The 24,628-nt window shown below is 35.7% G+C and overlaps 2 protein-coding genes across 5 annotated transcripts in view; both read right to left on the reverse strand.

Moving 5' to 3' along the window:
* The window catches only part of LOC120771970 (putative sodium-coupled neutral amino acid transporter 11), a 550,765-nt gene that overhangs the window by 296,312 nt on the left and 229,825 nt on the right, over window positions 1–24,628 (reverse strand). The gene's annotated exons all lie outside the window — the stretch shown is intronic.
* On the reverse strand, window positions 12,874–23,661 carry LOC120771971 (beta-galactoside alpha-2,6-sialyltransferase 1). 2 transcript variants are annotated; one of them, XM_040100321.1, is made up of 7 exons: window positions 23,548–23,661; window positions 16,835–17,212; window positions 16,000–16,524; window positions 15,685–15,782; window positions 14,867–15,146; window positions 14,704–14,801; window positions 12,874–13,325 (listed from the first exon to the last, which is right to left on the reverse strand). In XM_040100321.1, the coding sequence occupies exons 2-7, from the start codon at window positions 17,133–17,135 to the stop codon at window positions 13,161–13,163; spliced, it is 1,467 nt and encodes a 488-aa protein (XP_039956255.1). In that variant the 5' UTR covers window positions 17,136–17,212; window positions 23,548–23,661; the 3' UTR covers window positions 12,874–13,160. The 2 variants fall into 2 exon arrangements, with proteins under 2 accessions (XP_039956255.1, XP_039956256.1); XM_040100322.1 differs by lacking the exon at window positions 23,548–23,661 and adding an exon at window positions 23,033–23,064.

Here is a 24,628-nt window from a genome sequence, read left to right on the forward strand (position 1 = left end):
AATCGCGCTAACAGCGCTGCATCGACGCAGAAGGAGCATATTTTGAAAGTTTTTAAAGAATTGTAACGATTGGTTCAATAATTTTTTTTTTTTAAATCGACTCAGTCCTATTAAATTGCGGACAAACCCTGTCCGAAGATATTAGGTAGGTAGATAAAGGGATAAAGAATTTTCAAAAACAAACTAAGTTACGAAAAGCGACTATCTGCAGCAAGCAAAAAAAAAAATGTCCGATAATTTTGAATTACTTAGAATTCACATTCCAAAAGATGATTCGTCTAAGTTTGACATTTTTGATGGTACGCATTCTCAGAACATATGAGCTCTATTTGTATGACATCGTGACGTGTGATGAATCGTGGATTTACGCGTATAAGCTCGAAAGTAAACAGCAGTCGACTGTATGGGTGTTTCACGATGTGCCGAATTCAACAAAAGTTGTTCCCACACAAAACACTTCCAAGCAAATGAGAAGCGAGACGCATTAGCAGACAAAAAAAAGAGAGAGGCCGAAATGAGTGAGTATGAAGAGCTTGATAAGCAGGCGGACAGGGATATTCCTCGAAAATTAACCAATTGTAACCAATGCTCAGAGCATAGTAAAATTATAGGCGGAACACTTCTCCAGCCTGCTGAATGGCAGTGAAAGCATAACGTCAGGAGAAGGCGAATCCGATTCCCCAATCGATGACGATGGACTAGACGTTCCATTGCCCGACAATGAAGAAGTTCGAATAGCAATTACCCGTCTGAAGAACAATACAGCGGCGGCCGATGGATTGCCGGCCAAGCTATTCAAACACGGCGGCGAAGAACTGATAAGCAGCAGGCATCAGCTTCTTTGTAAAATGTGATCGGACGAAAGCATGCCATAAGATTGGAATTTAGTGTGCTCTGCACAATCCACGAAAGGGGACCCTACAATATGTACCAATTACAGTGAGATAAGCTTCCTCAACATTGCATTTCAAGCTCTATCAAGCGTACTGTGTCAAAGATTAAAGCCCACCGTCAACAAACTTATTGGGCTTTATCAGTATGGCTCTAAGCTTGGAAAATCAACAACTGACCAGATATTCATCATGCGCCAAATCATGAAAAAGACCGGGGAAAAGAAAATCCACACCACTTCTTCGTCCATTTCAAAGCTGCTTTTGACAGCGCGAAAAGCCTTTATGCCGCGATGTCTGAATTCGGTATCCCCACAAAACTAATACGGCTGTGTAAACTGCCGTTGAGCAATACCAAAAGCCCCGTCAGGATCGGGAAGGACCTCTCCGAGCCGTTCGATATCAAACGAGGTTTCAGACAAGGCGAATCCCTATCCTGCGGCTTCTTCAACCTGCTGCTGGAGAAAATAATTCGACCTGCAGAACTTAATCGAGCAGGTACAATTTTCTATATATATATACATATATCCCAATGATATCGATATCATAACCGCACGTTAGTTTTGCTTTCTCCAGACTGGATAAGGAAACAAAGCAAATGGGGTCTGGCAGTGAATGAGGGCAAGACGAACCATATCCTGTCATTAAACACGTCACTGTTGACAGTCGTAACTTTGAAGGCGTAGATAATTTCGTCTATATTGGAACCAACATTAACAGCAACAAAAATGTCAGCCTCGAAATCCAACGCAGAATAATTCTTGCCAACAGGTGCTACTTTGGACTGTAGGCAATTATGAAGTAAAGTCCTCTCTCGACGAAGAAAAACTAAACTCTATAAGTCACTCATTGTTCCCGTCCTGCTATATGGTGCAGAGGTATGGACGATGAATTAACTGATAGTTCTTTCGCAATGAAAGTATGGATAATAGATAATCCCTCAGCAGTCGATTGTTTATTGCTGTAGCCATTTGTCATAGGGGTAATAGTATTGAAGAAGCCCGAAAGCTATATGCATAGTGATCCTAAAATTCCTTCACATCTCTAATGAGCAGAAAGCCTTGTTAAATGTTCCAGTCATCAATAAGGGCTACCCGGCGAGTTATTCTTATAACGGTATTAAAAAGCGTTACAAGTAAGAAAGGACCAAGCTCGGGTGTAACTGATATTTTGATGCTCTCGTAATATACGGGGATCAATAGCGAGGAAATACTTTAAATTAATTTTCATTATCTGAAAAACTGAAAAACCGAATGGATTACAATCAAATTTCACATTTTACTATCATATATTATAGGTGTAATAGCCTTGGCAGACGGCAGCGTTAATCCGGATTAACTGCGCACTTAATCAAATCCAAATTGTAGGTGACAAACGGCAGCTGTGCGAGTTTGAAACTCGTAAACAGCTGATTGTAATTTTTATAATATTTTCAATGATTTCAATTGTTACAAAACCATTTTTTATTTCAAAAACATATCAAGACTTTATTTTTAAAACTGCGTCATAACATAACATCATGACATAAAATTTCTTGTTTTATTATTGAAAATTTGAAAAACAGTTGTCAGTGTTGCTTGTTTTTCATTCTTAATAATGCAGTTAATCCAGATGAACACTGCCGTCTGTCAAGCCTTTAAGGCTCACTTAGTTTCATTACTACATTTTGTTTCGTGGCCGAAATATTGATATTAGAATCAACCCAATTAACTCAAATGAGATATAATATGTGGTAAAAGAAAAAAATCATATTGTGAAATTTCTAAAATTTTAAACTTGAGTCGAGCAACAGTTCGAAAATAGCGGTTCCACCGTAAATAAACCGCGCAGTGACCGCCCGACCTCTATCGTAGAGACGTCAGCCTGATCCTCAAAGAAGTAGATCTTCATCATTAGTGTTAGGTGATACGTACAACCGTTAGGTGAACAAAACTATAAAACTCTGGCAACATGTTGGGAGATTATATAAAACAAGGGAAGAAGTAGAAGTCATCGAATTAGCTATGTAGGTAGTAAAAGCCGACTGTTATTAATCACTTATTGAATATTACAAAGTAAATTTTCGCACGTAAATATGTTATTGTCTTCACAATTATTTTATATACCGTTTCTGTGAAGCGATAAGTAATTGGCGGTATGCATAGCTTTGTGGTTGGTATTGTTAACAGTTGCTAAAAACAAGATACGATACTGAACAATGTTGCACGTTTGTACATACATACATACATGTCTATATACAGTTCAAGGAACTTGGTATTTGGTATTTGATCGAAGGCAGGAGTATGTGAACAGTAACCACTGACAATCAAAGAGTCGCATTTAGGAGCTTCACACAACTCTTCTGCCGATCCCATATTTGGGTACAATTACTTTATTTACTTTTCGATTATTAAAAATTCTGGATGCGTATGCAGGTAAAGTTGTTGCATAAGAAATTCTTTTTACAACCGAATATTCCGGGATGCAACATTGAGTCAACATTATCAAAATTGTTTGCGAATTCCAGTCATATTGTCATTGCCATTTCAATTACATAAGCCTTCAAATTAAGGCATATGTTCTGTATACTCGTGCAGATCTGCTTTTTGCTCGGATTTTTTGTATACCTCCTAGATAGCTTTGTTACACGGTTTTACTTTTTTGGACGTGTTTTTCATTTTAACTATATACTTTTTTTGCAATAAAATCAAATTTCCTAAGGTAAATACAGGTTCAGTATAGAACATGTTATCGTAATACGAGTTTGAAAATGGCGACGGAACTAGGAAAACATTTTCTCAACTTGGATGCAAACACAGAATGATCTGCAAGATTTCAGCACCAACCAAATGCAGTAAAATGTTACCATAAGCTGTATGAAGAAATAAAGGCAAGGAAGACACAGCAATAACTTTGAAATTTATTATTAGGCGTGTTTGATTTGACCAGAAAATTAAGCTATTAGCTCAAAGAAGACTTAGCCAACATAATTATGTTGGCTTGTCATGAGCTATCATAGCTTGTATATTGAACTAGAGGCATTGCCAGTTCATCTCCTTTTTTCATTCACAATAGCTATGATTTTTCCAAAAAAAAGTAATAAGCAATAACGATAAAGTTCATTTTGCCAGATGAAAATGTAAACAAACCAAAATTACAAAATTTTGTGGTTTGTTTAAGTTAAAATTAATACAAATATGAAAATTTTTTGTAATTTTTTTGTGTTAATATCATCAAATGAACAAAATAAATATATTTACATCAGACATTTTGAAACAAATTGAATATCAACTGACTGTTCCCACCCGCATTGCCAACACACTTCGTTTTTAAGCGAAAATAACCTAAATGTTTTTTATTTTTATTATATTTTATTTTTATTTAGCATATTATTATTACCGAGTTATTTTTTTTAATACTTATGAACATATACCAAGCAAAATTTCACAGTACGAATAAATAAATTTTCATATAAAATTATATTTTTTTATACATATAATCAAAAAAAAATTTCCTTAACAATGTATACAGAAGCTTTATATAGTTGTCTTGTTGGAAGTACCAACCCTCTGCAACACCCATTTTATCTGCGAAACAAGTTTAATTGTTTCATTGCTAAATGATATTTTGATCCAAAAACTTTCTCTCCATCAATATATTTTGTATGTGTAGATAAATGATCTGGATGACACCCAGTCAACTGTCTGTCCGTCCAGTGCAAGGTATCTTCTTCGTCTTTATTGGCGTTGACACCGCTTACGCGATTATAGCCGAGTTAACAACAGCGCGCCCGTCGTTTCTTCTTTTCGCTACGTGGCGCCAATTGGATATTCCAAGCGAAGCCAGGTGCTTTTCCACTTGGTCCTTTCAACGGAGTGGAGGTCTTCCTCTCTCTCTGTTTTTCCTCGGCGTATACTGCGTCGAATACTGTGAGAGCTGGAGTGTTTTCGTCCAATCGGACAACATGACCTAGCTAGCGTGGCCGCTGTCTTTTAATTCACTGAGCTATGTCAATGTCCTCATATATCTCATACAGCTCATCGTGCGATATTCGCCGTGGCCAATGCGCAAAGGACCACAAATCTTTAGCAGAACTTTTCTCTCTAAAACTCGCAACGTCGACTCAGTTGTTGTCATCGTCCAGGCCTCTGCACCATATAGCAGGACGGAATTTATGAGCGACTTATAGAGTTTGGCTTTTGTTCGTCGAGAGAGGACTTTGCTTCTCAATTGCCTACTCAGCTTTGAAATCGACGAAGAGGTGGTGTGTGTTGATTCTCCTTTCACGGGTCTTTTCCAAGATTTGGCGCATGTTTAATATCTGGTCGGCTGTTGATTTGCCAGGTCTAAAGCCACACTGATAAGGTCCAATCAGTTTGTTGACGGTGGGCTTTAATCTTTGACACCTTATATGCGATGTTGAGGAAGCTTATCCCACGGTAGTAGGCACATATTGTGGGGTCACTTTTGTGAATTGGGCAGAGCACACTTAAATTCCAATCGTCGGATATGCGGTATTTTGACCATGTTCAACAAAGAAGCCGATTTGAGCTCGGCCGGCAACCCATCGACCCCGCCGCTGTATTATTCTTCAGACGGGTAATTGCTATTGTTCCTTCCATAACTTCACTATGCTCTGAACATCGGCCATTAGATCAACACTTTGCGTCCTACAAGAGTAGGCACTGGTTTTAAAACCTTCCGTTAGTTGCCGCATTTTTTCGTAAATTTTTCGAGCATTACCCTTGTTGGCCAGCTTGTCAAGCTCTTCGCTCTTCGAGTGCTCACAGAGCGCAGGAGTACAAGTCGAGTAGAAAATCGTTCGGATGTATGTTGTGATTGCAGCTTTTCAACGTCGAGTCTACCTAGTGTTTGTTGACGTGCGTTTTTTGGGCCGAGTCAGTGTTAGGACCTCGGAGCGTACGCACGTTTAAAGCACTGGAAACGTGTCATCAGTCTATCACAACATGATCGATCTGGTTGGTGATTCGGAGACAGCCAGGTAGCTTGGTGAATTTTTCTATGCTGGAATCTAGTAATACAGATAACCATATTTCGATCAGCCTCAACTCATTTAGGGATGTTTTATCACGTGCCAAAGATACCATCTTTGCCCATCCTGGCGTTAAAGTCGCCAAGAACGATAACATCTTGGCAGACACAGCTCATAGAAGACATCTTTGGGCACATCGTTATTCTCTTCTGAATTTTGGCTCCTTTAAATGTGCACTGTAAACGCCACAAGGACCTACTCGTCTCAGTCCTTGTCCCGTCCATTGCATTTCTTGGTCGGTGGTGATGTCAGCCTTTACTCTAAGAAGAACATCAACCAGCTGGGCAGCGGCACCTTTCCAATTAAGAACCGGACATTCCATGTGCATGCCGTTGAATCGTAATCCTTAACTCTTTTGCGGGGGGAGGGTCTCTTATCCGAGGCTGTTTTTATCTTTTCATGATGGATGTTTTTGTACGTGGCGGGTCCCAAAGCCAGCGCACAACCTTGGGGAGGGATGGTTCGCCTTATCACTTTAGCTCGCATTCAAACAGATTTTTTTGGCTACCCGGAGAATACTTAGTTTAAAACCGGAAGTGGTGAGCTGCTGGAGCTATAGGTAAAATAATCGTTTCTGATCCCACCCCAGTATGTAGCGCTCAGAGAACTTTCCTCACTGGTGTGAATTTCTACAGATGGCTCCATGCTCCTTTATTTAGTTTTTACATATAGTTTATATACTTCTTAAATGAATTATTTGCAGGGTTCGCAAAATCGTCATAGTACAAAATAAAATAGTAGTTTACAAATATCTTAAGCAACCCTGTTACGCCCTGCTCAATAGCAATACTGACAAAATATTTGAATATTTTTAAATGAGGTTTAGATTATCTTCAATGCGGATGATCTTATATTTTAATATTTATTAATTTACCACAGTTAAAAAAAGCATAAATAGAAAAATTAATTATTTTTTTATTTGCTATTAATACCCGCTCCTTTAAGAATAAATAATAAAATAAACTGATTTCATTTTGAAAAAATATGTAAGTTTTACATATAATCAATATTTTTGGGACAACTTTTCCATAAATTTTATGAAAATAGCACAATGCAACCATTTGCTGGTCAAATAGCGGTCATGAAGTATCAAAATTAGACATCGAATCGTTCAAAAAGGGTTGCGGTCCTGAATGACGATTACTCCAGCTCAAATTAAACTGAACCTCCATCTGGCATTGGCCGACCAATATAACCTTACCTAACTCAACCTATTGGTATATGATGGAAAATATTCCATAATTTTTAATCTATGCAGAGATCTAAACCACTGTAAATAAGATTTAAATCAAACTTTATTTTTTTTTTTTAATTCTTACCGCTATATAGGGTACCCCCACCGATAAGGTATAAATATAAGAATTCTAATCTAGACATTTTCATAACAGTTCGCGTTTCCTTACAGGGATAAAAATGTCTGAATAAGCATTTGCGCAATTATACGTCCAAAGTATGCACATACATTCAAGTGTTCTCATATTATGCATTCTTCTTTTTTACAAAAATTGAGGTCGTTACTACGTGCAGTGGATTGTATTTGTTCCTGACTAGAATTTTAAGTCAGAAGCATAAAAAAACGATCAAGCTAAGCTGGACAGTTCGGTAAATCAGGTTTTCAAAAGAGCTTTTTTATTCACAATAAAATATTATAAGGGGTCGTCTTATATGAATGTCAATGATCTTACACGCAAATTATGAAACATGTATGTATGCATAATTGTCTACATACTCTTGTTTATACGTATATGTATGTACATATGTACAAACGCTTGATGTTCATTTCAACAGGCAGATGCAGATGTGGTTCCTGTAAGGCGGTAGTAGATTTTGGTTCTTTTTATATTATACTATTTACTACTAGGGGACCCGGCCACGCGTTGCTGTGGTGTACATTTTATTCTATTATTCATATAATAAACTATTCAATACAGTAAAAATTTACTAATAAAGGCGAAAACGTTTTTGTCGGTATCCAAGGGATTGTACTTGAGTTTTAATTTTGGAAATGCTCATATGTACATATAAATTTCATTGGAAAAAATAACGAATTTAAGGCTGCTTTTTTAATGTCTGGTTACAAGCGTTTCTGTCCAGTTAATTAAGCTAACCGCTTAATAGGGCATCCATTTAAGAGAGCTTTCACTGTATTCTTTATTTATGAATTGTTTTAACTAACCTATCTTCTAAGTTGGTTCTAACTGAACACAGTGTGCTAAATTTTACTAAAGTCGGTTCAGTAGTTTAGGAGTCCATTGCGAACAAACAGCGTGACTCGTACTTTTTATATATAAAGATGAGCATTAGAGTGATTCAAAAAAAAAAATTTTTTTTTTCGTTTGTTACTCGGAAAAATAGGTTCCTAGACACCTCTAAGAAAGCCTCTCCAAACATGAGTGAGTTTTTAATTGTAACGGGGAAGTCCTCCTACATACAGTTTTCTATTTTTTCTTATTATCAGATAGAAAAAATTATATCTCGCTTCCAACTACTTAAAAAAAATATCTTGTTCCTTAGATTTTGTAGGAAATTGAATGCTCCACAAAAAAGGTCTATTATGATTTTTTCGTAAACCCAAACGTTTAAAAGATATTAACAGTTAAAGTTTGATTATTTTTGGAAATCAATTCAATTCAATTTCTTATGAACTTTATAACTCAATGAAAAAAATTTTATTATTTTATTACTATTTTTCCGAGTACCAAACGAAATTTTTTTTTTTTGTCAATCACTCTAATGAGCATGCTTATGTTTATTAAGAAATTATTTTTATTAAAGTTATTTACATTGAATTCAGAAAACATGGATAGCTTTCCTTATATTTTCTTAATCGCTTTAAATATAATAATAAAAGTTAGTATAATAAGTGTAACATAATGTATTTCAATATTGTTGCAGGCTTCGTTTTCGCGTTAACCACTTGTGGAAATGTGGTGGTTGAAGCACTTTCAAAAGAAAGTATCTACAGATATTGCATGAAATTTTTTTGCAGATGTTTGGAGAGAAATTTATTTCTCATTGGGCAAAGTTTGATTTTTCTTGAATATGCAAGCAACACAGTCTCAAGAATTTTTTATAATAGAAATAAATTTCCGGTCCCCTTTTTGATTGGCGAAAGTTTTGTTGCGGTGCTTCTTTGTTTTTATTACCAAGAAACTGAAATTTTTTTTTGCTTCTAGCCCTGATTTGCCATACAGGTAAATGAGCTCCAAGTCCGAATCTTGAAAATACCATTGATTCCGATTATGAGCATGTAAAAAGGTATTGTATGCACACATGCTTTTAAAGCTATACGCATACATATGCACAAGTACAGCATCTTGATTTTATAAAATGATGAACTTGAACTTGATCAGTCAGAAGCTTTGAAGTGTAGATAACAATAAAAAACTTAAAATTATTTATTTATACATATGTAACTGCATTGCAATGTGTCCCATTGTGTATGCACAGGCACAGGCACAGGCTATAAACCTTTGATTGATGTTTTGCTGAAAAAACACTTACACATCTAGATAAGTAGCTCTTATGAAAGCCAGACGACGCACAAAAGAACACGTACCATCAGTATAATAATGTCAACATAAATTTTTTTTGCATTTCAACTTCAAAACAAATCCATTTAATTGTAAATATTTTCTTCCTTTGTTGATTTGTGTACTGGCTCACCATACTCACTTGAATTAAAGAAAGCTTTGCAAACTTCCTGAATAATATGTGAGAATATCAATATTTGTACGGCAAGGTTTATTGTTCGAACAAAATTAAATTCGAAATGCTTATGTATTGAGACAAAGTTATAATGACACGAAAATATTTTCCGCAATCGAGTTTGATTATTTGTAGGGGAAAGAAATTTTTTCTGATGAGTAAACCTGAGTCGATTACGCATTGACTACCGTTTCATAAAAATCCTTAAAGAATATATCCACTTGAAAATTAGAGAAAACTCGTTTACTTGAAATTTTTTTAGAGAAACGTCTCAATAAATAAATAAAAGAAAAAACATTAACTTCGGTTGTAGCTAAGCTTTAATACCCTTTACAAATACACAACACTCATTATAAGCTGTACACTATAAATCCGTGATCACCGGAAATTCCATCGAAACTGTGCGTGAATTCATCAAAAAATAGCCGAAAGCATCATTGAAATGGAATTGAACATCTCCAAAACATCGATTTATCGCATCTTGACTGAACATTTGGGCTTACGAAAGGTGTGTGCACGATTTGTACCGCACAAATTGACTGACGACCTTAAATTGCTCTCATCGATCGACACTTGTGACCGATTATTTGACCAAAAATAACATTTTAACCATATGGCTCTGTGCGACTTCTTCCTTTTCGGAAAATGCTTTGCCCATGAAAGGAAAGCGTTATGCAGACGTAGAGGCCATTCAAAAGGCTTGCATCGGCATACCGGCCAACGAGCTAAAACACTCGTTCGACATGCTTTTGGACTGTGCAAAAAGCTGTATTGAAGCAGAAGGAGACTATTTTGAATAAAATAAATTGAGTTCGCCGAAAAAACTATTTGTTCTGTGTTTTTTTTAAGTTCTGTTTACTTTGGAACACACCTTGTATATGAGATATAAACTTAACCAAAGACTTCAAATTTAGATTAAATTTTGCGGACGTGGCAATCACTCCTACTTACTTTCTGTAGCCTTTAGTGAAGTTTTGTAAACTGCAAATGGTAGTTACACTGCTCTTTTTTGGTAATAACATCGTCGATACGGAACCCATTAGCGATTGGCAAGTGTTGTGTTTCCCCATTTGCGCAGTTATATGTTATTATTTACGCAGTAAGCGATTCTTTTACATATAGCTCCAGAAGCTCACCATTACCGGTCTTAGACCAAATATCCTCTGGGTAGGCAAAAAAACATCTGTTTGAAGGCGAACTAAAGTGAGAAGGCGAACCATCCCTCCTCTTGGTTATGCGCTGGGTTTGGGACCCGCCACGTAAAAACACTACTAATGATAAGAGACCCCTTTTTTGATGACGACTTCTGCAAACGTGCCGCAGCCCAGCTGGTTGATGTCCTCGTTGAAGTAAAGGATGACATCACCGCCATCCATGAAATGCGATGGACGGGACAAGGACTGAGGCGAGTAGGTCCTTGTGGCAATTACTACAGTGGATATTTAAAGGAGCGCAAATTCTGTGTGGTAGTCGTGGTGGAAAGAAACTCCGTCGCCGAGTGCTGGCATTCGCCCCTCCGATTCGCTGGAGCCCGAAATATGGTTATCTGTAGTATTAGATTCTAGCATAGAAAAATTCATCAAGCCGCCAACCAGATCGATCATGTTCTGATACACGCAAGACATGATTCCAGTGATTTAGACGTGCGTAAGCTCTGAGGTCCTAACATTGACTCGGACCGCTATCTTGTTGCAGCCACGATACGCACCTGCCTTTGTCCAGCAAACGCACGGCAACGAACACAAGGAAGGTTCGTCGTCAAAAAGCTGCAATAATAACAGATCCGATCTGACTTTAAAGCTGCTTTTGACAGCAAGAAAAGGAGCTGCCTTTATGCCGCTATGTCTGAATTTGGTATCTCCGCAAAACTAATGCGGTTGTGTAAACTGAGGTTGAGCAATACCAAAATCACTGTCAGGATCGTTAAGGACCTCTCCGAGCCGTTCGATATCAAACGAGGTTTCAGACAAGTTGACTCTCTATCGTGCGACTTCTTCAATCTGCTGCTGGAGAAAATAATTCGAGCTGCAGAACTTAATCGGCGTATGCCGATGATATTGATATCACTGGCCTCAACAAGCGCGCTGTTAGTTCTGCTTTCTCCAGAATGGATAAGGAAGCAAATGGGTCTGGTCGTGAACGAGGATGAGACAAAATATCTGCCGTCATAAAACATACAGTCGTCGCACTCGCGACTTGGTCCCCACGTTACTGTTGGCAGTCATAACTTCGAAGTCGTAGATAATTTCGTATATCTTAGAACCAGTATTAACACCAACAACAATGTCAGGCTCTAAATGCAACGCAGAATATCTTTTGCCAACAGGTGTTACTTCGGTCTATGTAGGCAATTGAGAAGTAAAGTCCTATTTCGACGAACAAAAACCAAACTCTATAAGTCACTCATCATCCCCGTCCTGCTAAATGATGAAGAGATATGGACGATGACAACATCTGAAGTTTGAGAGAAAGTTTCTGCGAAAGACTTATGGTCCTTTGCGCATTGGCAACAGCGAAAAGCGCTTTCGAGGGGAAGATGAGTTCTACGATGTATACGACGATATTGACATAATTCAAGAGAGGGATTAAGAGACAGCGGCTACGATGGTTAGGTCATGAGGCCCGAGTGACTGAAAACACTCCAGCTCTGAAAGTATTCGACTCAGTACCCGCCTAGGGAAAAAGAGGTAGAAGAAGACCTTCACTTCGTAGAAAAGACCGGCTAGAGAAGGACCTTTCTACACTTGGATCAGCGTAAACTGTGTCTACGCCAATAAAGAAGAAGAAGTATTTTCTGTGAATATTATAACCAACTCCATCCACTCTCCTCTACTGAGGATACTTCTTCAAAATCTGAACAGTTAACGTCATCAACACCCAATAATTTACGCTTCAATTCGTTTACTGTCTAACTGAAAATCCATCTAAGGTTTGGTTGGGAAGTTAAATACTATTATCCACGCATACTATATAAGTAAGTACAAATAATCAAGAACTATACAAACATATTATATATTTTTTGCGATACATAAGTATATGCGAATTCTCAACTTATTTGTACTTTATATGAAATTCTTTGTTGCTTTAGTGTCTACTAAAAGTTTATTATTTGAAGCAATTCGCCAAATGACAAAGCTGTCATTTATCTGCACAATGAACTCTAACACGTTTGCCAGTTTCATTGTCGTTTTCACCACCTGGCACTCTGCTCTTAACGTCTATCTCATTGAAAGTACTTGTCACTTCATTTAACTTTAGTTTATTTAATAATAATGAAATATAATGAATAAATGTTGCTGAATTAGAGTACTAATATGATTTTAAGAATATTCAAACGAAGTTATGATTGGTGTTAGCTTCTGTTATTTTCTTTTTCCGAAAAACCAAAGAAACTCACGCTGTATCCATTCAGTGCCTCCGTTCTATATCCGATGGTCTGTTTCAATTGTTGAAAGTACACACATTTTAATCAGTATTAATTCTGCTAAAATTTTGAAGACAATTTATTGTTGGCTAAATTGACCCTTCTCTTAATATCCCAAAAAATTAAATCCGCAAAGTAATTTATCTGGTCGGCGAATGCGTAAAATTCCATGTTGGTAAACGGATATATCATCTGCTAAATTCATATCCAGAGCCATCAATTTTTCAGCAGCCAATGGATGCCATGCACCGAAAGTACAAGCCGAATTCATCTTCAAGAATAAACATTAAAAACAGAAAATTAATATTCGACTCATTGTATTAAGACTTAAGAGAGTAAAAAGTGTTAATTACAGTCCGGTCACCAATATATAGTATTAGGACTTATAGCATATACTACATAGTACTATGTAAAATCAAAGGAATGTAAATTACTTAAGACTGCAGTGGAGTAGAAGGAATTTTAAAATAAAAAGCGATGCAAGCGAAAAAATTCGAAATTGAGCTTTTCATTGATTATGATTCACTAAAAATGTTTAAGCTTCTGGTATCAAATATAACAAAGTTATATTCAAAATTCAAATTTTATTTCAATACAACGAGACAATTTGTACTTATTAGAGTTGCATAAAGAATGCTGGCGCCCCTGGGCCCGGATATATGTCAGCTTGGGCATTAATTATATAATCAGATGTCTCATTTGATTAGTAGTACCTTTACAAATCTGTAAACTGTTTTTCTTTCCTGCAAAAGTTTTGAGTAACAGGAGCTCATTCCCTAAGAAGCTCTCATGTCTTTATGAATTTTTTCACGCATATTTTCTGAAAGAAAAGCTTCCTTGCGAAATTTGCACATCGCTGAAAGTTACACTTCCGATGTGTGAGAATCAAGTGGTTGAAAACGAGTTTGCTGCAAAGTTCATAGGTTTTAAATTTGATGGCGTTGACAATCCTTCCTAATAATTATCGCCAATAACCGATTTTTATGTGTGATCTGTGGATTAATTTTTATACTTTTGCAAAACTAATCAACCTACCTACCTCATTCTTAAGTATATTTTTTTGGTAGCTGATCGAAGATTTTTTCTCACCGATAAATGTTTTTTTTTTTTATAAACAATTTAAGGCGGAAATTTTAGTCGATAGTCGATTTTTTTTTGACAAACCGCCATTTTGTCAAACATTTTTATTTTGCTTATCCCTTCTAGTTATTACTAGATTTAACATTACTTTAACGAAATCTGTTTGGTTTTTTAATTTCAGAGGATCCAGTTCAAAGATATAGTGGTCACCGCAAAACGTCTTTTTTTAAAAGGAGGAGCTCCCGGAGATCAGCTGTAGTTCCTTTCAACACAAATATTTTTACTAATAATAAGTCTTAAAAATTTTTAGAACAATAAATTTAAAAATTTTCTAAGAAAAGATTCTGAAAAATTCGCTTTTTCGGCCTTCTAACTGTATATAACCCCCCGTATAGTACTCAATTAAAATACCATATAATGGCAAATATTGATAATAAAAACCTACCTACCCCATCCATAATATTAAACGTTAAATATTATCAACTAAAAATTTTTAAAATTGTTGTTGTTGTACTTTTATACATATTATACTGTATGTATGTATAGGAAAAGTAATCGAGCTTTTTTACCTCTTTACTATAGTAGTGACATCGACCATTTAGACGAGTTGAAGGTATATATTCGATAAAATCTATATGTGGACAATAAGGCAATAACAAAGCGAGTCCTGAAATTCAACACAATATATGTGCATGCATTTTAATCAAATTACCACACATTAGAACGTGTTACCTATGAAGCCTGAGCTTGGTGGATTTCTACGAATGGGGCGACTTCCAACAAAAGTTTGTAAACTTTGCCAAAGACGCCATACCGAATGAGGGTCAATAAGAAATGCTCTCGACTTTGGATAGCTGTGTCGATATAACTTGTAGTTGGTAAATAAGTCATAGTCGGCAGTTCTACTCCATTCACTTAACGAGGTGTTATACTTGCCCGGATCCCAGGCAGCAATTGTAACATTTTGAAATATAGATGCGTGTGTAAAATTGAATTGAGGCTTAGTAACGACCTAAATTACAAAAAAAGTAGATTAATAAAATTAATTTAAGTATATTTTGAAGTGTGTGCATATTTTATTAGAAATAATTTATAGTAGAGCAGAACTATTTAAAAATGGTAAAAAATGAAAGAGATTTATATGTAGTAGGTTGAAATCCATTAAAGGTTGAAAAAGGTTTTCATCGATTTACTGCAAATCTATGAGGCCTAAAGAAAACGATGTAGGGCGAAGTTATCGGTAATGAATGGATTTACAACTTGTGTACACCCTTAAAACCCTTTTCAATCGAAAGGTGTTAATACAAAAGTTGTATATCAATTCATTATCTACAACTATGCCATAATGCAATTTCTCATAGTTTTGCTTAAAGTCGTGATAAGCCATTTTTAAGCTTTTTAAATTCAGACCTACGATCTTCTGTAAATTATATGTATGTTCTTTTACTTTTGTTATTTTATCTGTCGTTTCTAATGAAGTTCAACCTGCTATACTTTTATTTCTTGTTTTCAGAAATTATGTACTCTGGTATAATTTCTTTTAGTCTTACCTGAGAGTTTAATACTCTAATTGTAGTTTTGCTACCAACGTCTATTTCATATCCAATGGTGGGGGCATCATTAAATCGCATCACTATGTCATGGGAATCTTAAAGGTAATGTGAGTGTAAAGTGAAGCTGTTATTTTCATAGGAAATTTGAAAAAGTCTAGGAGAAGCGTTCTGTATGGACTACGCTTTATGGCTTTATTAAGGAATGAATAGATTGGACTTTCATTTTGTAATATGTACTTTAATGATGTTTATGAGACATGAATCAAATATTTGTGTACATAATATGGTCTAATTTTATGCATTATTATTTACCAATAAATCTTCCCAATTTTGCACCGGAAAGCGATCCAGCACTCGATACAATTGCGCATGTCTTAATATCATTTATTTTTCGAAATAATTTTTGTTTAGGGAATAGCTTTCCGATTTCCAAGTTGTGAAAAGGAGGGTCTCTTCGACGTAATATTTTAACCCCAGCATCCATGAGTAGGCAAGCTGATGGATAGTACTGTTCTTCGAAACTACTTGCAAATACAGGTGTGTAGTGTACGTTGTAGAAATTGGGCTCATTTTTTAGATCAATTAGTGATCTTTCAAAAATGTGAATTATGTGTTGACGGAAGTTCGCAGTTTTATTCTGGCATTTCTCCAAATGTTTATCATGGCACATAAATAATTTCGGATTAAATGTAAGTTTAGTATTTTTTGATAGCTTAAGGCGTGGATGTGGCGAAAGTTTTGAAGAGTTTATTGCTGGTTTCTCACGACTCTCTACCACATATTTTTCATTAGGGTTCCAACGGATGTGAAATACACTGCGACGTTTGCGCTGTTGAGCTATTGCAATAAATAATTGTCAAATTCATTGAAAGCACTATAGTCATACGTACATATGTATGTACATGTATACAAATATTTTGTAGAAGAAATATTATTAAATGGCTTATGAGCAGTATTATAATAATATAAAAAAGTATACCAAAAAGTTAGAAGGCAAATAAAATGAGTGCTGGTCAACTTATAAACGTAGTTAAATATTCTACAAATATGGAGACACCATATAAAATATTACTTATATCTCTACTATATGTGTAGGCATACTCCACATACATACATATGTATAAATTCAAAATATAATACGACTCACCAACCACTGTGCCAGAGTTCCGATTCAGCTCGGAGCTTTTCCATGGATTTGATAAATGCTGGCTTTTCGTACAATGCGGAAAGCTTTTTGGTGCTTTGACTTTTGTGCTTGCATTTTGGTTGAAAGCTTTTAGTGAAATTTGCTTTGTTCCTTCCGGTAGACTAGCAAATATTTCGGTGAACGGTAAAATGGACAATCGTTTCAGTTGGCTAGGCTGAGCGCGAATCAATTGTATTTGAAATATTATAAAATACGTTATGATTAAAGCTGGTACTCTGAAAACCATTTGACCAAAGTTCATGACGAACTGTGATATTGTGTTGTATGTAGTAAATTTGATGTATCCGGACTTCACGCCGTTAATTATCGAGTAATAATCTGTACGATTTAGATAAAGTAAGTAAGGAACGGTAAGTTTGCGTTAGAAAGTTTTTCTTTATTTTCCGTGATATACGCTACTAAATGCTACTGTGGCGACTATGGGAACTGCGAGGTAACTCTATATAAATCAAAATTTGCATTTTGTGTGGCTAACGGCTACCGATCATAGGCGCTTGCGTAGCCAGTTAAAGTTTGGGTGTTTTATGTAGGTATAACTACGATGCATTAATGTGATGAAACTAATTTTAATAATTACATACAGAAATTGTTACAAAAATGACCATTTTTAAAACTAATATTTAATCATTTCTCAGATTTTCGAAAATCGCCATTATTATTTACGAGATAAGCTGATGTTTTTGATGTGCTGGAATGTAAAAATTTTACGACAGTTATGCAAATAAATTCCATTTTGGTCAACACTATGATTTCCATGATTGATTTACATCCTGCGGTACTTTAAACAGTGTTTTATAAAAGCGTAAACTCTGTGCTATTTGCGTTTAGTAAGCACAGGTCAGTAGCCATATGTAATACAAAATAATTTTAGAATAACGAAGGATACGAGGGCTGCTATATATATTCTGGCCTAGGGCAACACTAAGTGTTGCCAAGTGCAATCTGACATTTCCATTGGAAAGTTTGACATTTTTTAGCATAACATCACTCAGAACGTTTTGTCATTTAATCGTGAATTGTTTTATTTACAGGGAATTAAAAAATTCATCTCGGCCAAAAAATGGAATTAACTCGTGAACATTTTCGTGCGATCATTTTTCACAACTTTCGACGTGGATTATCACGACAAGAGTGCATCGATGAACTCAAATCTTTGCATGGCTATGAAGCACCATCCTATCGCACTGTGAAAAACTGGTACAACGAATTCAATCGTGGCCGACGCTCGCTCAAAGACGAATTCCGTGAAGTTCGTCCAAAAAGAGCCGTTGTGCCAGAAAACATCGATGCTGAACTGATAATGCAAGACCGTCATGTAACATACCTTCAGATAGAGGCATGCCTATGCATTTTTCCCACTAGCATACATTCGATATTGCATGAACACCTGGCCGTAAAAAGGTTTGTTCTCGTTGGATCCCTGCACAATTTGACAATCGCTCAAAAAAGGCTCGTGTGGATTGGTGTAAAGAAATGCTGAAAGAATAGGATCGCGGTGCTTCAAAAGACGTTTATAAGATCGTCACAGGGGACGAATCATGGATCTATGCGTATGAGCCCGAAACAAAAGAGCAATCGACAAAAAAAAAAAAAACTAAAAATAAAAATAAAAAAACAAAGAAAAACCATTTTCGTTGATAAATATGCCTATTTACATTATTAGGCCAGAAATATATATAGCAACCTACGCAGTGGATCGACAAATACGCTAATTAGTTGCCATATACAATAAAATTCCCACACCTGTAATATAATTTTATGGTTACAAATATTATATTTTTTATTGACCTATGTATATCGAATACAGGATTAAATAATTGATTGAACCTAAATCATTATATTCAGTAGAAAAGTATAAATAAAATATTTATCAATAGTAATATCTATGAAATAGTGTTTGGGTCTAGTTTTGGAAAAAGTGGAGTGTAGCCGAACCCTAGACCTTCTCGATTTGTAAAACATAAATTAGTTATACAGTATATATATACAGTTATATATAGGATTAAAGTGGTGTAATAAACATTCTCAAAAACTCTACTTAACACATTCACTTAATTTAATAGTTCTCTAGTGCAATATCTAAGAATTAATTAGTAAAATGGTGTAAAAAGATGACTTATTTGAAAAAATGTCCAGCTTCTCATGGAACACCTAATACGTTTAGAATTGAATAGGTAAATTGTGAGGTACATAGAATTCGTTATCCAATTTTTAAACGTTTCGACCAGTTTTACATGATCTATCATAAATAAGTATGTATAGTATGTTAAAATACATCCAAAAAATAAAAAAATATAACTTGTGTATGCCTATAAACGCGTATGCGGGAAATGTTCCAAAGATCATTCTGACCAACTTTGCCTAAGAGACTATGGGTTTAAAGTATCATATTATATTGTCAATAAACAAGCATGGAGGAATTAATATTTTTATATTTAACAGACGGCCGAGTACATTAATATACCTTTCCGTAACGTTCTGCAAATCTTAATTTCAGAAAATCCGGCAAATAAACTGAAAGCTGATAAATGTATACTAATGGACATACCAGTTGAAATTCGCTTTCAATGGCTGTATAAGTATTATACCACGGGGCTGAAAAATCTTTAACCTTTGTTTACGCCAGAAAACACAAGAAATGTGAAAGTCATTGAGTGACCGTAAAATGATATTGAGTGAGCTGGTATCATTGGCATCTCAAATAATTGTCTCGGTAATATCAATCATTAAAAAAGGACACTCTGGTATCTGGTAAGAACGATTTTTGGGACAAGCCCTTTGGCAGTCCACTGGGTAGTCGTTGGCTGGTAAAAATCATCCAAAGCAACAGAAAATACCGTAGTCGGTCGGTAAGATTTCCAGCCAGTATTTTTAACATTAATTTCATCGACTATCTTCAACATGGTAAACAATCAATGAACAATATAATTGTGCGTTATTGGATCGGTTGGACGTCGAGATTACTACCTTCTAATAATTATATCATACGCATCCGTTAATCCAGTAGAGGCCCGCTAATCCGGACATAGCCTAATCCGGATTCCACTGTAATCCGGACAGGGTTAAAAAACTGAAAATTTATATTATGTCCCTTGTAATCCGGACCGACATTCTCTATCCGTATTCTCTAATCCGGATCATATGTTTATTATTCACTACATTCGCTTTTATGCTTTATTGGTTTAAGTTTTTTTTTTTTGTTTTTTTGGAACATGTGATTTATTTGTTATAATAAACAAACAGAAATTTATAAATATTTTTTCATAATACATAGTTCTGGTATGTCTTTGGTAATCCGGATTTCCTATGTTCCGGTCAGGGGCCGGTTTTAATTGATCCGGATTAGCGGGCCTCTACTGTACCACTGTTGGACAAGTAAATTAGAAGTGAGAAAATTTTCATATTGTAAAAAAGTTGAAAAGAAATTATACATTTTTGAAGAAAAAGTAAAATCCATACAAATCAATGCGGTTAGGAAGGACTAAAGTAGAGTGCAGCCGAACCCTTAACATTGTCTCAAATTATAAAACATTCTGAAAAACGCTTCCAATTTTATAAATTCTACGGCCCGTATGTACTCTTGCCTTAGTGATAACTTTCTCAGTATACAAGGATGTGGAGTGTTGAAATTCTAAATCAATTGCCTTCACTTTGATTATCTTGTTTATCCTGCTTACTTCATTTCGTTACAGCAAACATATGTATTTGGTTTAAAGCCGTATTCTATATTTTAAATTAAACTAACTTACCTACTTGGATCACTTTAAGATTTTGTAATTGATTTAAGAATACGGTGTTTGCTCATTTTACTAAATCTTTCCATTACTTATTCTGGTTCCACAGGAATTTCGCAGTTTATGTTGAGGAGTGCTAAGCCGTTCAATCTTTTCTGGAGCATCGTTGTTCTCAGTCAAGTCTTGATTCGGCGCAAAGAAGAAAAGAATCGTTCAGTGCTAGCATTTGTGGCTGGCAAAGTGCAGAGTAATGAAGGATAATATGAATCGACGGATATATATCCTTATCGCAAGTGCTGAGGCTTTCTAAGACAAAAAGCAGTTGTGTTCTCGTAGTCATTTTCATTTTCCATGGTTGTTGAAAAAGCGCTACTTCTGCGTTGAGCTTCATTTTTTGCAGTTCTTTGTTTCCGGGTAAGATTTTCCCAAAACCTCTAATTAGAAATTCAATGAGTACTGGTAAATTCTTTTTTTTCAAATTTATGTTAAATTTTGGTAACAGCTGACTCTAATTGAAACTTTGAAGAACTTCATCGGAAAACCGTGCCAATGAGTGGAATGGAGGCAGAAACCCTGTAAAAGTCTTCACAGCTTTGAGATAGGTGATTGTTTCGATGACTCTGACGACCACATGTTTCGGGTTTATCCACTTCAACATCTAATTTTTCAACCATCTGTGTGTAGCATTTGAAAAAATTTCATTAAAGTGATGATCAGCATGCATTCTTCGCGTGTTCAGTGTTGCAACCAATGTTGTTATGACGTTTAATGCTTTCGCAAGGTCGATTGATTCGTTCTGCAGAATCACACTAAGTGGCTGCGTCAATGGCAAAACATCACTGAGACAAAAAATTCCAATAATAAATTTGAAGTTGCAGAGCACTGTGACTAAATTCGACGCTTTTACTGCAGTCATTCTATTCTTCCATTTGCTTATTTTTGTCAGTGCTTGAACGATTTCTGGAAGTGTGACTGTGAATGGTTGAACGGCATCATTTCTTTGTACCCACTTTGTCTCACAAAGCTGCACAATTTTTCTACCCAAGAGTTGAGCTAAAACAGTGTTATGTTTCGGTCTTGAAACTGGGAAAAATGTTGTAACTTCTCTGAATATTTCGGATATCTTTCCAATCAAAGCAATTTGTTCAATTTAAGGGAAAACATGGTATCATTTCAGCGTTTGTAGCTTCTGTTTCTATTTCCTTTACAGCTCCGCGATCTTCCAACATAACAATACAACAATCAGTGCCTATTGCCATCCAGCCCTGTATCTTTCATGTCTTTCAAAACCAACTGTCCTAATGCAGCTCCCGTGAGTGAAATCTCCTCGTGGTTATTTTCTTTAATACTTATACATATACTTCAACACTTATATACTTCAATACTTATACCACTGTGATCAAATTAAAAGGTGAATTTTTAATTTATACTTGGGGTGTTTTTTCAATCGGCAATTTTTTTCTGTAAGTTGGTAGTACTGTTAATGATCTATGCTAATTTCCCGGCAAAATATTCATTAGTATTTAAGATACGTGTCGTTTTGTGAGGCTCTAAAAGTGAATTCTCCGATTTTTAATATTTCTAAATATGTATGTGACCTGGTCTACGAAAAGGGGGCTAACGTGCGAAAACTAGTTTTCTGGGAAAAGCTGTTAAAAATAATCGTCAGTTTCTCGTTATCTCATTAATTGTGCTCTTTTTTTTTTGACACCTAAGCCCCCTTTTCGTAGACCAGGTCGCATATATTGAACAAAGAAGTGCGATAATAAACCATCTCATTCTGCATTGGTTATTTGTGATGATTTCGCCACATTTTCAACTAATATCGTGCCGCAACCACTGCATTCGCCTGATTTACCTGCGTGGAACTTCTGGCTATTCAGCAAATTCACATGACCCCTCCGAGGACACCGTTTTGATTCAATTGAGGATATAGTAAAAGCTGAATCGAAAAAGACTCTGTTGGCCATCACGATGGAAGATTTTTTCGTTGGCATAAGTGTTTAGCAGTGGGAGGGGATTACTTGGTTGGCGATGAAATGTACAAAATTGACCTTTTAATTTGATCACAGTAGTATTTTCTTCTCTCCCTCACACCAATACAATGATTCTAAGCATGGTCAACTATACATACATACTCGTAGTAGTAAAGTTTGCACGCGCCTCACAAATATGTAGTTATGTATGTAAACACTGCTGCCATCCTTATTATTCATGCATTGATATGTATGTTCATACGTGTGAAACAATTTCTCTAATTAGGTTATTCTCATACATATATTTATATTATATATATGTATATATGTATATATATATATGATACATTTGTATAACTGTATTTTGTGCGTATTTTCTATTGCAGATTAAGCTTTATATTTATTCAAATGAACTACCAACAACTGACTTTATTCAAAAGGGCAGTCTTTTCTGCTTAAAACACTTGTTGAAATATACATACATATGTACATACATATGTAATTTATGTATTGATTTTTTCAGCAATTTTTGATAAACTTCACTGCCTACTTCGTTGGTAATTAATTTATTATGAGGTAAATCGTCACTGTGAAACACGGAACACGAGCTTATTTGCTTGCGTGTGCGAACATTTTGTTGCACAAATCAATTTCACTTATTCCTATAACGGTCGCTTATGAGCCTTAATGCCGCTTTCCGCGCGCTATGTTTACAAACGAACCCAAACTTGTGGCACAATTTACAAACATACATATGTATATTACTGTATGTACTATAACTTCTATTATAAGTTTATATTGTGTACACACATGCGCGAATGTATACTTGCACGGACACAACAACACCTGCGTTATTTAAATAATACAACGTCTATAACCGGCCACAAATATTTATAATTATTTAGTAATTATTTGTAAGTGTGGCAAGAAAATGTTTTCCTACCGGCTCTCTCTCTTTATATAAGGCCACGTGCTATGCCATATCGGGCCGCGATTGTTTGTTAACCCAACAACAAGCAAATGCGGTTAACGCGCTAAACACCTGTCCTCCACGGCAATCGGCTTGTTTCTGAGCCGCTGTTTGTAGCAAACATGTTTTTCGCTTGACGTCGTGTTAATTTCCCGACTACAGCGCTCTGATCGGTGGTGTCGGGTGGTTATTAACAGCAAGTGGTAAAAGGAAAGCATGTGAAAATATGTGAACTAAACTACATTAAGGTATATTTGAGGTGAAAAGCTTCTACATTAACTTCCGTGCCGTTAACATTAAGGGTATGAAAAGTACATCTTAGTGCGCTCGCTCAGCTTCAATACCAACAGTGTACTCATACCCACCTATGTACATATGTATGTGTATGTACATATGTATGTACAAGCTAATTTGATGCTGGACATATTAATATTGCATACACATACACTGCGTGTAGAGAAAAGAGAAGGGGCGGCTAAAAAGAAACACGACAAATCACTCCACAAAAGTAGTATACTGCTGGCAGCATTCAGATGTGAAAAGTGAAAGTTTGCATTTACATGGCACTTTGCTTTTAAGCCCTAAGTAAGAAGCTTTGTGGATATTAAAGTACATAATTGCACGTCGTTTACATGCATAGGCATGTACATACATACATACATACATGCGAAATAAACAAGTGAGTAAATAAGTCTATGTTCAGTAGTAGCCGCAGTTTACGTATCCACGCATGTGTGCTGCTCAACAATTCTTACAATTGCAACCATCAAATTCGTGGTATACGCAAAAATGTTGTTACTACCAAAACAGAACACAAACTAGTTACCGTATACATTTCTTTCATTATGATTCAGACCATTAGTCTATCAAGTTGCATAATATTTTCATAATAGCATCCTTCAAATTCCTAATACATAACACATCAATCCTTCGAGGTCTTAATTTTACATGAGTTATTGACAGTTAAATTGTCAAAAATGGTTGTTATGTAAACCAAAATAATTTTGTAATCACGTTATTCTACAATTGCAAATATTCTTAATTTTTCGATACA

This window comes from Bactrocera tryoni, chromosome 3, assembly GCF_016617805.1.
Source record: "Bactrocera tryoni isolate S06 chromosome 3, CSIRO_BtryS06_freeze2, whole genome shotgun sequence".
Classification (NCBI taxonomy): Eukaryota; Metazoa; Arthropoda; class Insecta; order Diptera; family Tephritidae; genus Bactrocera; species Bactrocera tryoni.

What these genes read in the sequence shown, in the direction of transcription:
- LOC120771971 (XM_040100321.1), bottom strand. Translation starts at nt 17,135, where the DNA reads ATGAACTTTGGTCAAATGGTTTTCAGAGTACCAGCTTTAATCATAACG. An exon ending in GAACTCTGGCACAGTGGTTG is followed by an intron (nt 16,525 to 16,834) that starts GTGAGTCGTATT and finishes TTATTGCAATAG; the next exon opens with CTCAACAGCGCAAACGTCGC. An exon ending in TTAGAGTATTAAACTCTCAG is followed by an intron (nt 15,147 to 15,684) that starts GTAAGACTAAAA and finishes TTTGTAATTTAG; the next exon opens with GTCGTTACTAAGCCTCAATT.